At 30.6% G+C, this 17,778-nt stretch overlaps 1 protein-coding gene across 2 annotated transcripts in view; it reads right to left on the bottom strand.

Annotated features, from left to right (window-relative positions):
• Positions 1–1,831: 1,831 nt before the first annotated feature.
• Positions 1,832–17,778, bottom strand: part of LOC129801239 (Krueppel-like factor 7) — a 364,143-nt gene continuing 348,196 nt past the window's right edge. For both annotated transcript variants that reach the window (XM_055846121.1, XM_055846122.1), the window contains exon 4: positions 1,832–7,070. In XM_055846121.1, coding sequence (XP_055702096.1) covers positions 6,895–7,070 — 176 coding nt within the window. In that variant the 3' untranslated portion in view covers positions 1,832–6,894. The remainder of the gene's footprint in view (positions 7,071–17,778) is intronic.

The following is a 17,778-nucleotide window of genomic DNA, read 5'->3' as shown; positions in this document are numbered from 1 at the left end:
ATCTAGGCTTATCACTGGTCATTATCCTTAAAAAAAAACTTAATATTTCCAAAAGGGGGTCTAACTTATGTTATTAAGATAGTTGCAGACAAAATAAAGGCTTTCCTATTTTCCTTTTACTACAACTTATATGAACATTTTACTTCTTTTAAAGTTCAAAATTGAGCTCTGCTAAAATTTAATATTTTGCATGATAAAATTATTTTATTTACTGCTTATACAGTAGGGCGTTTCAACTAGGAAAAAATTTTTTTGGCACTATTCTCACGGTGCTGTATTTGATGAGACAAGAAAGTTTTTCTTCTACGACCATACGATTAAACGCTGTTTAGAGGTGGCTGAACGACCCTCTCTGTAGAACAAATTTCTGATTTTACCAGATTTTACACTACAGAGAGGGTCGTTCAGCCACCTCTAAACAGCGTCTGATCATATGGTCGTAGAAGAAAAACTTTCTTGTCTCATCAAATACAGCACCGTGAGAATAGTGCCAAAAATTTTTTTTCCTAGTTGAAACGCCCTATTATACAGTGCAAGTTCTTAAATTATTTCTTTAAGGATGGTTGCTAGTAATATTTAGTTAAATTAGAATATTTTATTTTAATAACAGGAAGAGCATTTTCCTCTATACGAATATTATTTAAAAAGCAAATTTGGAGTGATTATTCAATTAATATGCATTTCTAGTTTTTACTGGTCAATTGGATGCATTCTTTATAATATCGTCACTTTATGGTCTTCAAAATCCTCTGAAAAATCCTGATCGAAACCAACCTTTAGAAGTCTGGGGTGGAATGATAACTTCTCGATACTATCGAATCGATGATCGATAGTATCGATCGATATATATCTGTTAGATTAAGTGAATGTTGATTTTTTACGAATTGTTGGATCATTCATAGCGACATTAAAAAAAATGAGATTGTTGATAAACATCTGTATTAGTTATAGGAAGTGCAGCTATCGTTTAAATTTTTCAGAATCGGCAGTCGATAGCCTCGAAAGTAGTTATCATGTCAACCCTGCTTAAACTTTAGCTTCGAATCGTCATTGTCGGCAATATTATAAAAATTATATAATTAAATTTAATATTACACTTACCTCAAAAACATAAATAGAAGAATTTTACTTTAAAAGAAGACTCTCGTAAGTGAAAAATGGATCAATTGTGAGTGGAAAAATCTAAATGTGAGAAGAATAAAAAGACGAAAGATTTTAACAGGAACGTACGTTTATTTTTGCACAGAGCAGAATATAAGCTAATATTAATTTATGAGAATATCTCGCCGTCATATCGCCAAAATTCTCAAAATATCCAATAAGGATCAAGTAAAAAAATGCATACTAATTTTATTAATTAAATGGAGATAAAGTAACAATGGAAGCATAGCTCTCGAAACATATGACAATAAAATTTATCAAATAGTGAGTTCTTTTTCTTTATTTAATTTTTTTTCTTCTTCAAAAATTGGAGAATTTTCATCTATCTACAGAAATAAAATGATATTTACAGCAAAATAGGAATTTTCTAGAAAAAGTCATTTCTGCGTTTTCAGCTTAACACTCATTTGTTTTTAATTTAAAAGTATTACAATTAGCTTAATTTTGCATTTCAATATATTCAATTTGAGTTTGAATGTCGGCGAGATATCGTTGATTTTTCTATTTTTTTCTTTTCCTTTTTTTTATACAGTAATTAATTAAAGACTTAAGAATTTTGAAATCAAATAAAATAATCACTTTCTTTCAGTAAAACATTCTCATCTTTCTAGTGATTTTATTATCATTTCTTGTTTTTCTTTTATTACTTAGTGAAAACATTTTTACTCCAGTTAAGTAATTTAAGAACTAATAAATTTATATTTCTCTTCATTTTTTTTTAATACACACACTTTTTTTGCTACATTAATGCCTGTTACTTTTTTCTTCTTTTCATCCTTCGTTAAATTATTCTTTTTTAGTTCATTTTTGCAAAACGTAACATTTCTTCCATGGTTTTCTTCCTTTTTTTTCTTTAGTTAATAAATACGTATGTACAACATGTATGAATGAGAGCTACATACATATATTAAGTCAAAAATTTGAGTAGATGATCGTCTCGATGGAGGATCGTTTAGCGATTCTCCATCTTGACGTCACTGAACGAATGTTGTGGTTTGCATTTGTCTTGATTTTTTTCACAAGAAGAAAAAAAAACAAAATAAAAGGAATAAAAACAGCAAAATTAAATTTTTATGCTTTTGGCTTCACAAGTGGATTTTTCACATTTTATGCACGCATTCACTTAAAATTACTTTTTTTTCTTAAATTTATGCTAAAAACTACTGCTTCATTTCTTTTTATATTAAAATTCTTTTCACTTTTTTCTCTCTGTTATTCTTTTCCTTTTTTTTTGTCATTTTATTAAAAATCGATTATTACAATATACTTTCAAAATTATCCTTAAAATTCACCTTTACATTCTTTTTTTCTTTATTTCAAAGATTTTTTTCTATTACTAGTTTTTTTTTTTATTTAGAAAATCAAATATATTGTATAGAAACACACAATTTCTTTTTCCATATTCACTAGTTTTCATTTTTAATTCTTTTTTTTATTTTTTATTATTTTTTTTTTTGCTTTTCACATTAGGTAAAATGAATTTTCATCATTCTTTTTTTGAGAATTTTTTTTATCATTTCTTTGTTACAAAATTTCCTTTGATTTTTTTGTTGGGTTTTTTTTAAACACTTTTTCTTAGTCAAAAACACATCCATATGATTTTTTCAGCATGTATAAAATTCGTTTCATTATTTTATTGTTTTAGATTATTATTCATGACCTTTTTTGAAATTCAATTTCTGGGATCTTCACTTTTTTTTTGATCTTGCGATCTCGTTCCGTTTTTACACTCCGATCAACCACTAAAGTTTACATTTTACTAGGTTTTTCGTCATTTTTACTAATTCACGTGATCTTTTCAATCATTTTTTTGAGTTTCTATTTATTAATTCTTTTTTTCTCTATTTATATGCAATGTATAAAGTGTAATATACATTTATCAAATATGTTTGTTAGCTCTGGTTTTCCATCTTTTTTTCAATTATTCGACTTTTCTCTGTTTTAACTGTTTCATCTAATTGTTCTTTGATTTCTTTGCTACTTTATTTGCTCTTATCGGAAGAACTTTTAATACAATGAATGCATTTTTTTTTATTAAAATTTTATTTTATTAATTTCCTTTAGGTCATTCAGTGGAGTTGGACGTAAAAAAAAGGTTTATGATCGAGATAGGGTAAGAGATAACTTTTGCAAAGTATTTCTGATACCTAATTCGTTGATCGTTTGTGAGAGTTTTGTCCCAAAAAGTGGGAGGATCAGGTGATCTTGATCCCCCATCTCGATCATTCCAACTCCGATGAACACGGTAATTTTATTACTAAATTTAATTTTTCATCTAAAGTTTTTTTTTACCTCTGTTTCTCATTTATTTTTTCATCATTTTTTTTTGTACAGTAAGCTAAAAACAATTGGATATCACGAAACCGATCACCTCTAAATTTATTTATTTTTTTTTTTTTTAGAAAAAAAGGGAAGATTTTCTTTTCTTTCTCTTTCAATGAGTGTCTTTTTTCGAATTTAACGCATTTTGCGATTTTTTTCACAATAGTCCCTCTTTTTCTTGGATATGTACAATGACGTTTTTAAGTGTTTCTTTTTTCTTAATGCAATTCTTTCACCTGCAGATCGCTGTTTTCCTACCAAAATATTTTATCGATCGACTGTATTTTTTGCTTTGGTTTTTTTTATGATCTGGGATGAGTAATGTAAAGTGTGTATTTTATTTCTTTCTGAAATATTCATTTTGGAGAGAATTTTTGTCCTTCAAAATTTCTCAATTCTACAAACTATTGATCACGATCGTTGGAATTCTACGCACGATCGGGATTTTTATGCCTGTATTGTATAAAAAAGGGGATATTTTCGTACTAGAAGTATGTTTTTTTCTTTATAAATATAAGAGGTATGATTTTTTTTGACTTTTTTCATATCTCTCCTAGTTTTAAAACCAACGGATCGTCCTTTAGCAGTCTTTAATTAATACTTTTGACACATTAATTTTGTTAGGTTTACGTTTTTTCATTTACTGTTTTGCTTTTCTCTCTACACTTACTGAAAAAAGTGTGCTGGTTTTTTTTTCATTAAATTTTCTTTGTGCACTAATTATGAAAAAACAGATAAACATCCATTACATTTAAAAAATGATGACAAAACATCACCTTAATTAGCTGAAAAATTGTGAAATGTTGAAATTACTTCTAAGAACAATTATATAATAATTAATTACACAAAGATTTTCTTTCTATGCAATATTTTCTTAAACAAAAAAAAAGAAAGATCTATTGAAATGTGACGCGTTTTCTTCGTAAGAAATTAGTGGTTGGTTTTCATTGTAAAAATTCACAATTTTCTAAATGCTAAAGTTTATTCATTATACATCAGATACATTTTTTGATTCCTGTCAATCTAAATTTTTTATCTAAAAATCCTTTCATATTCGTACGCTTCACAATTTCCTTTCAGTGCTGATCACTGATCTTAACACGAAAAAAAAAACACCAACTGTGCATCTACTTTCATTTACCTTACCATTTTTATTTCAATTTCCTCTCCATCTTATCTAATCATTAAAAATATCGAAGTTTCTTCCTATTTCTTACAGGTATGATTTATTCTTTTTCTTTTTTTTTTTTGGCTTCTATGGCCACCAAAAATATACGTGTATATATATTTATGTATAAATATATATGCGGATCACAGAATTGCATCACACAAACGACAGCGACTGTTCTTTTATGTTTTTTTTTCTTCTTATTTTCATCCAAGTTTTTCCTCTATCTTTTACTATTTGTATTTATTTTCGCTATATATACTCCTTCCTATTATGTTTCATATCATCTATAATACCACTATTACTCTCTTGCTTCAAATTTTATTAGAAATCAAACGCAAAAAGTGCCCATAAATCTTAAACATTTGCTAAGAACACACTCTTTTAAAGATCTTATCGGCTTTGGAATTTTACATACAGGAATCAGTTAAGGAGCGAATATAACTGTTTTTTTTTACTTAAAAAATGCACAAAACCCAAAAAAAATAGAAAAAATAAAATTTCAATAGTTGAAAGTATTTCAAGTTTAAGATTGAAGCATTGTCCAAATTAGAATCAAATATTTAATTTGATCAAATATTTTAGTTCCATCACGTTCCCTGATTGGCTACAACTCGAAAGCAATAAATGCATTGGCCAATCACAGCGCACAAAAGGACTAAAATGTTTTATGGCATTAAATATTCAATTTTGGATGTATACAATATTTATTTTGAAATTTTATAGTTTAATGCCTAATGAACAGCGCACAATAACTTTTGTTTGTAAACATGTTTTCAAAATTTCCCATGAGAATGAGCGAGATGACTAGATCTAGATCTCACTCACTCTCATTGAAATGTCAAAAGCATGTTTACTAAACAAAAGTTATTGTGCGCTGGTCATAACGCACAATAAATTTTGTTTAGTAAACATGTTTTTGACATTTCAATGAGAGTGAGTGAGATCTAGATCTAGTCATCTCGCTCATTCTCATGGGAAATTTTGAAAACATGTTTACAAACAAAAGTTATAATGCGCTGGTCATAACATTGTTGGAAGAAGTAGAAAAAAAAATTTGATTTTTTTAAGAAACATCTCTACAAAAACATCATTCACATGTAACTAAATATTTAACCGCATAAAATATTTTAGTATACCATCGCGTTCTCTGATTGGCTGAAGCTTGATGTATCACGAATGCTTTGAAGCATTTCACCAATCAAACAGCATGATATAACAAAAATATTTAACATAATTCAATATTTAATTATACCAAATCAATGCTTTAAAATAAAATTTCCCTGAAAAAAAAAAGTGAAAGCCAAATAACCAGCCACAAGTAAATCAGAAGCCGTTTGTATGAATTTGAACTAAATGCTATTCATAAGTAGAAAATGAACGTTTCAATGAAATTTAGTACAATTTCATCATACCATTGGTAACTATAACTAAAATTTGTATTTTTTCTATTGTTATATACTTTTTTGGCGTTTATAAATCGTCAAAACGAAGAGAACGTAATTATTCCACTGGAATCCTAATCTAAATAATAATTATAAAATATATTAGCAAAAAAAGTATCTTAAAATTTAAAGGTAAAACTTATCAAACTATATTGCTACGAATTAAAAAATATAAAAAAAATACATCCTGGTATAAAATAGAGACAAAAATTACATGATAAATTTATTCACTTAAAATAAAAACATATTTCAACAACTTACTTAAACCATAAACTGGCCCCTTAACGAAACACTCCTTCTCAGTAAATGGCAGTGAAATTTGTCTCTTTTCTCGAAGTTTTATTCTCAAATTTTCCTTGTTTTCTTTCTTTTCTAATGAAATATTTTAAAAATGATAATTCGTGCCAATTGAAAATAAATAGTTTTATGATATTTAATAAGTTTTTTTTTTGAGAAAATTTGGATTTCGAAAGAACGATTGTTTTTTCAATGAGCTCATTTTTAAGTGTTTTTCTTATGAAAATCACTAAAATTTTTTTGATCTAAAATTTACACATATTGATACATTTTTTTTACTCTCATCTACGATGAGAATATTTGTTATTTTCCAAAAGACACCCACTCTTGTGACAGAGATTCTCCTGTCAGTTTGGCATTTGACGTTTCAAAAAACCATTCAGTTCAAGTGCGAATTTGGATCACTATTCAGCTTTCCATGTGGAAAAGAGAAATGGATGTGGAATGGATTTCCGGCATGGTGTGATATCGCGGAAAATAAGACGTTTGTGTATGCCATACTTATACATGTCGCTTCATATGGAGCGCCAGGTGGTCCGATCGTGAGAAACACCGATCACAGTGGCGACATTTGAATGGTTTAGCTCCTGTGTGCTTCCGATAGTGACGTGTAAGCTCATCACTTCGTGCGAATCGCCATTCGCATCCTTCCCACGAGCATTTGTAAGGCTTTTCACCTGGAATGACAGAATAAAAAGCAAAAATTGTCAGTACCTTTGCAAAGATAGTGTGAGAGTATACGAATTTCTTTGAGGATTTAGTTCTTGTAGATTGGTAAGGATTCAAGGTTTTGGCAATCAATTCGAGCCGGAAGCTTTCTCTATATAAGATCCCCGAGGAAATGTAGACAAAAGCAGAAATCAATGGTTGAACAGAAAAATTTGCCTCAATTCATCAAATGGCTGATCCTTGGGTAAAAGAGTTGCTCAAACTCAATTTATCCCTTCCCTTCCATCTTCTCTGCCATCACTTTTCCTTTTTAGCCATCCATGTTTGTGCGGATGCGGAAAAGCCCCCAGAGTTGGGTGGTTATGGGCAAAAAAGAACTTTCATTTAATATAGTATTTATATTGCTTCCATTTTGTGGTCAGAAGTAAATTAATGAAGTCCATGTACAAAAGTGAATTATTTCAAGACATATCATCTACCCTTCCGGCCAAGTATTGCGAGACGATGAGAGAAACTGACTACTCCTCATGCTTCATTGTCTATTTCAGTTTTCTCTGTTACACCATCTTCTTACTTCCATGTCGAAGTAAACACCCCACGAGGGTGGAATGGCAATAAAATCCCGAATAACATCCCAATACTCACAATCATATACACACAATATTCTCTATGTCTTCTCCCTTGTAAGATATTCACCCTCATTTCCCCAACTTCCTCATCGAACTCCTCATCGGAATGTGGAGAATAGAAGGAGCATGGGAGACACAGACTTGGGCGAGATATAGGGAAGAAACCAAGAGCGACAAACGTCAGTATATGCTTGAAAATTCTAGATAGGGATGGAGACGAGAGCTTTTCAAATTGAATAATGCTGGTCACTCGAATGATTTGTAATTGAGAGTCTCGGTTGGATGGCGGAAATCTGCCTGTCAAGAAAGAATCCATACACAGTTAATACGATTTCAAAGGGATGGATTGAAGTAGAAAGTCGAATTTTGATAATGATTCAATTTATTGGTCATTTTAATTTCTTCAGTCAATACTTCAAGCCTCTCTCTTTAAGCTCCTCTCCCTATAAGAAGCTATATTGCGTGTAATTTCAATGGAATGAAGATTTTTTTCAAGTTCAAGGCATATGTTTTGATAAAACGGATACTCACAAGACTTAGCTCCGTCTTTCGAACATCTGTCGTAGAGTCATTGAATATTTAAAATTGCTGTATGAAAGGGAATTTTAAACGGAAGATGCTTTTGGAATATGTATGACTTTAAAAGCTCAAGAGCATCTGAGTGAACTGAATTTTCACATTAAAAGCGATATTTCTTCACTGAAAGAATGTCTCTGAAGATTCTGATTCGACTTAGGAATGGGTAGAGTTATTGCGTCTCTATACATCTCTTTAACTTAAGGGGTTATATCTACCAGAAGGCCTAATATTAATGGATTTTTTTGTATGAATTGTTTGTGACTTTTCTAATAAATCGATTAATATGAAATTTTCAGGTGTTATTACATACCTATATAATAGGCAATATACAAATACAGTAGACTCTCTCAAATTCGGGCATATGGGACCGAAATGTCAGCCGAATTAGACAGAAATTCGGGCGACAAACTTTTTGAAATGCAACGATTTTTTATTCATGTGCATATAGATATTGAGTTTACACACTCATATATAACGTAAATTGCATGAAAATCCCTCAATAATACATAATCACATCAAAACTAAGACAAACCATGCCAAATTTGAGCATATTTGATTCATTTGATAATCATAATCAAACTTGAAAAATGACAACAAACTTTTTTCAAATGTAACCGCTGCCCGAAGTAAAAAGTAGCTCGATCTTAAAAGATTCGAATTTGCGAGAGTCTACTGTACTTTTTATTTCGATTTGGAAAACAAAATAGAAGAAATATTTTTTCTATTTCTTAAGACATGGAATAAACCCTAAAAACTTCATATTGATCGATTTAATTATTAAATTGAAAAAAAAAACAACACATAAAACCTTTCATTTTTGGCATATGGGGGAGGTAGGGTAATTTGAACTGTGAGGTTACATTGTTTTACGATGTTTTCCCATATTTCTAAAGAAAACTGGGTTTACATTATGTAATTTGGATAGACAAAACGACAAAACAATTGTGGATCTAAATAAAATAATTGTAAAAACCACCTTCATTTAGCCATGTGCGAAAAAATCATATATCAATGTAGCCCCACAACTCAAAGTAGTCCCACCTTCCCCAATTTCTGAATTATGTCCCTGTACTGTACATAGATTTGTACAATAATGGGGCTGTACACACACAGTAGGGGAGACTGGGGCAAAAAGTCACAAAACGGATATTTTATTTTTTTACGAGCTACCCTAGTGCCCCAGAAATTTCTAATTAATGCAGTTTTATAGGAAATTTACTGCTCTACAACTTTGTGAAAGTAATTTTCCTCTATTTTGTAAGGAAATACATATATCGAGCTGTTTTCTAAAAGGTAATTTTGTGATTATTCTCAAAAATTCTGGGGCAAATAGTACCAGGTATGGGATATTATCACATTTTGATTTGCTATATTACAGGGTTTCATAAATTTAAAAAATAGCTAGGTGACATATTTTTATAGGAAATTTATTCCTCTACACCTTTTTAAACCACAATTTTCTCTCTGAATGAGAAAAGCATTTTTCAAGCTATTTTTGAAAAAAAAAAATACACACACAAGAGACTACTTATCGTTTGACCAATGCAAACAAAAAGCGGCGAGACATGGAAATTACGTTTCTTCTCGCCGTGAGACATCAGAAATTGCTTCGGTCTTTGTTACTTTTTGCTCTATACCTTTTGTTACTTTTTACCCCAAGTGGTCATTTTTAATAAAGGGATTTCTGGAGAAAAGAATCTTTGTAAAATTCTCAAATAGATAGCGTCTTCGTATTCAAAGAGTCCAAATCATTTAGGAAATATTCACTAGTGCATCAATTTTGGAGAATAAGTAGGTCAAAATTGATATCTGCTGTAAGGAAAACATTTGAAAAATAGGGCTAAAAATTTCAATATTTTTTATTTTCTGAATTCCTTGTTCGAATTCTAGGAAATTTATGACTTTGGAGAAGGTCTATGGAGGCCATCTATGGAAAAAAAATTTAAGCCGCTATCTCTTTTATCTTGGAAGATATTGAATTTTCAAATTTTCGATTTGTGATTTTTTGCCCTAGTGTCCCCTACTCTACAGATTTAAGCTTTAGCCATAATATGTTTAGGGCACTCAAGTGTAAGTGGTAGAGCTGACAGATCACTCGCGGGTTTGTATCCCCTTTAGGTCACCAGATTTTCTGGAGTTAAAGGTGTTCGAATTGCATCCAGTGAGCTTCACTGTACTTGATTTTACGGGACATGAGATTAACAACCCCTCCCTGTATAAGAAAACATAATAATGGATGTTCCGAACTCCCCTTGAGGGAAGGACTATGTTCCTCTGTGGAACGTTGTGCCACCATTTTTATTTATTATTATTTATAATATGGTTAGTTACTCCAATTTTATTTAGATTTTTCAATCAAATATTCACCTTTGGTGATTCAATTGCCCTTGTGTGGAAAGTACTGCAGATAAAAATGTAAATTTTTACGTCAATGATTAGCCCTTATTCCTAAAACCCTTAAAACTGAGAAAAAACGGGGGTTCGATTAACCTTTTTTCCTTATAACTTTAACACTTTTTAGGTGTAAAAATATATCAACATTTTTTAATGTTAATTTTACACCTTTTTAAGGGTAAAATTAACATTAAGAAGGGTAACTTTTACCCCGAATACACCTAAAAAGCATAATATTTACACCGATTTCGGATCAATACTGCAGGGTAAAATAAACATTTCCGGAATGTTATTTTAAATTTTTCGGTTTTCTCTATGTGAAGGACAAAAAAGAACTCCTATGCCTAAATGTACAAGATTTTGCTTCAACCGCTGACCCTCGGGTTGGAGGGTACCAGGTTTGGATGGTCTGGTTTTGAGAAAGGTCCAAACGAATGGTCATAAGAAATCTCAGACTGATATTTAAAATTTGTTATCGTCAGCGCAAAACTCTACATAAGATACTAACCTCTAGGATTATCTTGTACTTTTTTATCAAGAATCTATGAAGAATTTTTAAAAAGCCCCACATGAAACATGATGAAAATTTATGAATGGTGCATATAATCATGGAAATGATTATCTTGATATAGAGCAGTAAAAAAAGTGCAAACTGTACACTTTTGTTTACTATTAAGAGTAAAAGATAACAAAAAAGATAGTGAAACGCAGAAAAGAGTATAATATTATGAGTTAAAAAGATATTTCATTTTTTCCAGCTCTGGAAGATAAAATAAGACAAGTGATGGTTGAAAAGCTTTTCATTCGCACCCGGAGGCGTTTCTAATTTTTTCCACTCTTACACGTAAATTGAGTTAGTTGTATATTTCATGAGATTCTTCTGCCTGTTATTCCTTTTGGAACAAAAGAAAATTGCTCCTGAAATGGTATTTTGTAGAAACTGGAATGCATAAGAATTTTCTGTGGTTATGTACATTTAATCCTGTTAGTAAGGGATTTTTGAGAAAATGTTTTTCTTTTGTTTAGAAGAAAAAAGTGGAAAGTTTTTATTTTCAAAATTTTTCAGTATATTAAAACCAATACAAATTATGCAAATTATTCACTTAAGTTTGATAGTCATTACAAAGTACTTTTGTTTATTTTTAATTACTTTTAATTCTACGTCTACATATAATTGAATCTCTTAAACTATTTTCATTCCACTGCACTCACTGATTCGCTGAAGATATTTCGAGATCTAACCAATTAGAAATTGTCGTGGTACAAAAAAAGATTATTTTTTGGAAATGAATTTATTTTGACCAATTATTATTTATTTATTGTAATTTTCTTTCTTGTCGATTGTTTCATTTGTTTGACTAAAATTTTCGCGAATCGTGAATTGAACGAATTTATTGGAGCACTATAATACAATAATGTGCATTCTTCTAATTTTTCCAATTTTATTGTAGCACTAAAAAAGAGTTTGTTGATAGTGTTGATAGTATATTCATGGAAAGAAAAAAAACTATAGAATTATATTTTAAAGATGTATTTATGGTCAAATTGAATTTTAATTGACTTGATTTTAAAACAAGTACATTTAAATTTTTATCTTCAAAATAAATCTTTAAGCACTTTATGTATGAATAAAAAAAAACTCTTAAAAACTTTTCTTCAGAAATATGTCATATTTTAAAGTTTTATATTCGACTTTTGCATATTCTTGCAAGCATTTGTGGAAGCACTAAAAAATTACCACTACTAGTCTTTTCCCTTGCAAATGAATCTTGGAACTTTAGCACAACATTATAAAAGCTTGTTTCTTCTCAACCGAATAAATTTTCACGTTACTTTAAAGACAAACTAAATCCTTTATGTTTTCCACTCATATTTAGGTTTTGTTATGTTATTGTCGAGCATTATGACCAGCGCACAATAACTTTTGTTTATAAACATGTTTTCAAAATTTTCTATAAGAGTGAGCGAGATGACTAGATCTAGATCTCACTCGCTCTTATTGAATTGTCAAAAACACGTTTACAAAACAAAAGTTATTGTGCGCTAGGCATTAAGCGTGAAAAATTATTTTACAGTATGCTTTTATTTTAATTAAGGCTCTCAGTTAATAATAATAATGGATTAAACATAAGAAATTAACAATTATCAGTATTCAAAATGTCATAAATAAGGATTACTTATGGACAGAATTTTGTAAATTTTCTGCGGACATTACTCACATCTGATGCTCCAAAATTTAAATAAATCTAGGAAAAATGGACAGTTAGTTGCAATGGATCTAATTAAAATGGCCTTTTGGTCTTTTTTCGTGTCACCATCCACTCTAATTTACTGTCTCTCATAGACGAATTCTTTTTTTTTACATTTCGTAGATGGGCCACATTGACTGTATACATATGGTAAAAATATATTTTGCGGAGTACAAACGACACGGACATAAAAATTTACTTAGGTCATAATTAAATTTTGTTGTGTAATTCCGACGAAAATGCCATAAAGGGAGTTCTTTTTGCTACATTTTATAGCATTTTCTGCGTTCATACCAGTGGTCGCCTGCCACTGCAATGAGCGGATGATGATTCTGGGTGAGAGTTGAGGGGTTGTGTTTTCACCGAGACATGCCTCACAATGTCCACATTGTACCCTGGAGGATAGTGAGTCAAGGAAGATGGCAAATGAACACTGTTTTTCACCATTGGAGAACTCAAACAGAACCCAGGAGAAAATTGTACAACGATAGCTGAAGGAGCGGACATGATATTGAGACACAATCAACCTCAACTAATCACCCCTTCGACAAACATCCATATTGCAAAAATCAGGAACAAGGAGCTAGTGCAGCAGTCAAGGATATTTAATTGAGAAAGAATCACAAATGAAATTAGTTGCGTTGAGAGTAGTTTCTTGGCAGAGGTTGAACCAATAAAAGGTGGCAAAGCATTCCAGATTTACACGATGCTTGACTTTGATTCTTAACATGGAAAAATCGTACCCCACGATTAGCCAAAATAAATTTAATTTTGAAAAAATTAAGTAATTCTAATATCGGTGCAATATTCAATTTTCATCACCGGATCAGAGGGATCAGATTCATTTGAGATATCAAGACCTATTAACCCTTTAAGGACGAGAAGGTAAAAAATAGGTGTCAGAAAAAATCACTTTTTCTGACTTTTTAAAGCAAAGCATAAACTTTGGAAGATCGTAGGAAAAATTTCATTTTTGGGTCACCGGTAACCCAATCATCCTTAAAGTGTTAAATGAAACCAAGCTTGTCAATTAGCTGAGAAAAACAAGTATCCTAAAGGTGAATTTTGATTTTTAGAAACCATTAGAAGAAATGGTAAAACAATTTTCGAATATTAAAAGGTCTTAAATGGGATTAAGCCATATCAAAAAAAATTACAGGTGATGTGTAGCGGTACACTGAGAGAAATCCGAAAAAGTTAAAATAACATTCCAGAAATGATAACTTTACCCTGCAGTATTGATCCAAAATCAGTGTAAATATTACCCTTTTTAGGTGTATTGGGAGTTAAAGTTACCCTTTCTCATGTTAATTTTATCCTTAAAAAGGTGTAAAATTAACATTAAAAAATGTTGATATATTTTTACATCTAAAAAGTGTTAAAGTTATGAGGAAAAAAAGTTAATCGGACCCTCTTTTTTTTCTCAGTGTAGAAACAAAATTAAGGTTAAATACACTATTCCTAAAACCGTTTAATAGCTAGATTTGTTAATAACCAAATAAATAAACGAATATATTAGTAGCTTTCTGGCTAGCTTAGTGATAAAATAGCTTAGTAGTTTTCTAAGTTGGACTTCCATCTCTCTTCGGTTTTATAAAAGATTTTTTTTTGATTTGTGTGGACTCCGTAATTTTTCTACCAATAGAGGGAAGGGATCCTACTAAAGGCATAATGAAAGTTCAAGAAAACAGTGCATAATTTACCTAAATTATTTTAATTTTGATTTCGAATAAATAAAGCATTGAAAATAATATTACATTATATATTGTTTTGAATGTGACGATCGATAAAAAACGGGAATTTTATGTCATATTAATAATTGATATAGGGGAAGGTAGTCGGTCAATTGCCGAACGCGACAGCTTTCGAATATTGTAAATTTTTAGGATTCCTCTGGACAAATTAAATTATATCGGACATAATTTCTTGTTTGAATGCAGGCCACCTATCCATAATAGTAAAAGGAATAAAATTTTTCTTCAGGATAAAATAGCAATATATTCGAAAGCTAACGTGTTCGAAAGCACACAACCTTCCTCTATTGAATATTAAACAAGTAAAAGAGCCGTGTTACTGATTTAATTCTGATGACGGTCATTATTGTTAAGACAGCAGTAGACAAAAATTATTATTTTTAACTTTAAAAAAAATTGCTTTTACATTACATATTTGCAAGAGAAATGAGATAGGGTAAGTGTGCCAAATTTCGGCATAGTTGCATGCAAGCGACAAAGTCTCAAGTTTGAAATGTAGTATTTTTAACACAAATTGAATATTTTTGTTATTTTTTATAAGGAGTGTTGCTTGGAACCTTGCAGACAGTTTATCAATTTTATTTTCTCTAAAATCATACTTAATACATTTTAGAATTAATAAAAATGTAGACATAGCATTGGTGGCCTATTTGGGCCACCTTCATTCTCATAGTTCCTTGCCCTTCCAGAATTCTTTTAATGTCTGTTTCAGATGATCTTGCTCGTCGAAGCGACATTTTTTGTTATTTTTTGCATTGTACAATCTCAAGAGAATGAAAAAACTAAAAATTCATGGAAATTCGAGGAACAAAAAATATGGCCGAAATTGCAAGCTGGCCGGAATTTGGCACACTTACCCTACGTAACCTTTGTACTTTTTTTTTATCATTTTCTAGGTTTGGAAAATTTAGATAAAAAACACTTAAAGCATATTATTATATTTTATTCTATTATACAAATATAATAAATAAAATAGTAATATATAATTATGATATGCAAATCCTTTGAGAAAGACAACGAAGTGACTGAATTATTCAAATAATTAATTCTTCTTTGCATAAAACAGACGTCGGAGAACAAGAAATTGATGTACTGAAAAAGATGGAAAAATGACAAATCTTTCTTTTGTCAGACACCCCATCCACTGAATTGTATTTTTATGACGCTAGTTTTTTTTTTGGGTGAAATCTCTGTGGGTTTTCACGATGCTTTCGCCACCCCCTATCCAGTCTATGGTTCTAGCGGAACCACATAGAATATGTAGTACTGAGATTCTCGTTTCTGGCAATCATCTAATATTAATGCAAAATTATTCATGAAACCATATATTGGAAACACATTTGGGTCTCTAGAACACCATCTTTTCACAATTTCCTCAACCTCTAGGGCGCCCCCCAAAGCCCGTTCAGTCTCTTTATACTAAACGATAGTGAAACAGAGAAGAATGTGAGCAAACTCCGCTGTGCATGAATGTCTTGTGATGTATTTCGAGGAGTTTCGAATTTGAAAAGGAGACATGGTTGAAAATCTGGAGGAATTTATGCAAAATATCACTCACACCAAAGTGCCTTTCTTGCATTTGGACCAAAATTATTAGTAATTCCAGAAGCACAATTGCTTCCATTTAATGGGGGGGGTGCTTATAAGAAACACCCATACCCAAAACCGGAAATATATGGACTACCCCAGGAGAATTTCTCGGCAGGCATTTGAGAAGTCCTCACACTCTCATTCTTTATTTCGGAAAATGTTGTCAAGAGATTAAAGTAGAGGGAAAAATTTTGCAGTAAAGTTTTGAAAATAAGAGAGAAAAATAACTCCCATTTTTCATCTTTTTCACTCGTACCACGCAAAAGGAAAACACACATAAATCATGGTTTAACGAAACAAGAAATTTAGCAGTGAAGAACGCGTGTTCGTGTCTTCGTCTTTCACGCAGAATTTTGCACTCGTCACAGCTTTACATGGGTAATATTGGGTATCATAGGATACCACCCGCAATTTTCATAAACTTGCCAGAGGAAATTCAGTTGATGACGTTTTTCTGACATCATTCACGCAGAATTTATAGTACAGAAGAATACTGTAATCTTCCCTTCAAGTATTACGGAGAATGTTTTGATCTACTGTTTTAGAAGGGAGAGATTCATTAAAGATAAACCTTCTTAAAAAGCTTCACATGAGACATATAAGATTAGCCGTAATATTATCAACATCAGAGTTTAGTTGGAGAAGTTTAAACAAAATGCATATAAAATGAATAATGTTGAATAACTGTCGATAAATAGTTTTAAAAGTTTTAGTATAAATAGCTATTACCTGTTTTGAGATTAAGATGATCGAAAAGATATTTATATAAAGGCAATAATTGACAATTTAGTACAGATATGTATTTTATTGGAGTTTTGTCGAATATGAAACATACATTTTTTGCAATAGCTCAATTAGTTTCGTTTAAATTACCTTAAAAACTTAAACGGTTTCTAGCCCAAAATCGTAGCGTAACCAGGTTTTATTCTCAATATCACGGTGTCTTATCTTATTAAACATGAAAAACTAAGATAAATTATTGTGAATCCCATTTAATATCACACTGTTATAATGGAAATGACATAGATTTGAAGTTTAGATTACTTAAAAAATTTAATAGACTTTAATTTTTCATTTTAACTCGGAGTTTTATCTATAATCGAGTTTTGTCTTAACCCATGAAGAATAATAAGGAACTTTACAAGCGTAATTAAGGAAATGTGTATTTTCTGCACATTAAAAAAAGTATACAATACTAAATCGAAAAGTCAAGGGCGGGATTCAGTCTGGTTTATGTTGTCTAATTCTACTTTATGTTCTGACCCTGAATGGGATCTTCTTCAGAACATCAAAGTACCAATAATTTTTTTTTTAAATATTTAACAAAGAAATTTAATGAACAAAGATTAACAGCTAGCAAACTGTGGTATTTTAGATAAAAATTTCATTGCTATTTTTGAGCAAATATAATTTTTCACTGCAGCATCACGTGCACTGCTAAGAAACGAACTTAGCAAATATTTGCTCTGCAAAATTCTTGCAATTAACTTAAAGCTATGAGGAACATTTCATGAATATCAT

Source organism: Phlebotomus papatasi, chromosome 2 (genome assembly GCF_024763615.1).
Source record: "Phlebotomus papatasi isolate M1 chromosome 2, Ppap_2.1, whole genome shotgun sequence".
NCBI classification, from domain to species: domain Eukaryota; kingdom Metazoa; phylum Arthropoda; class Insecta; order Diptera; family Psychodidae; genus Phlebotomus; species Phlebotomus papatasi.
Note: the sequence above shows the minus strand (reverse complement) of the source record. Positions and strands in the feature narration are given on the sequence as shown.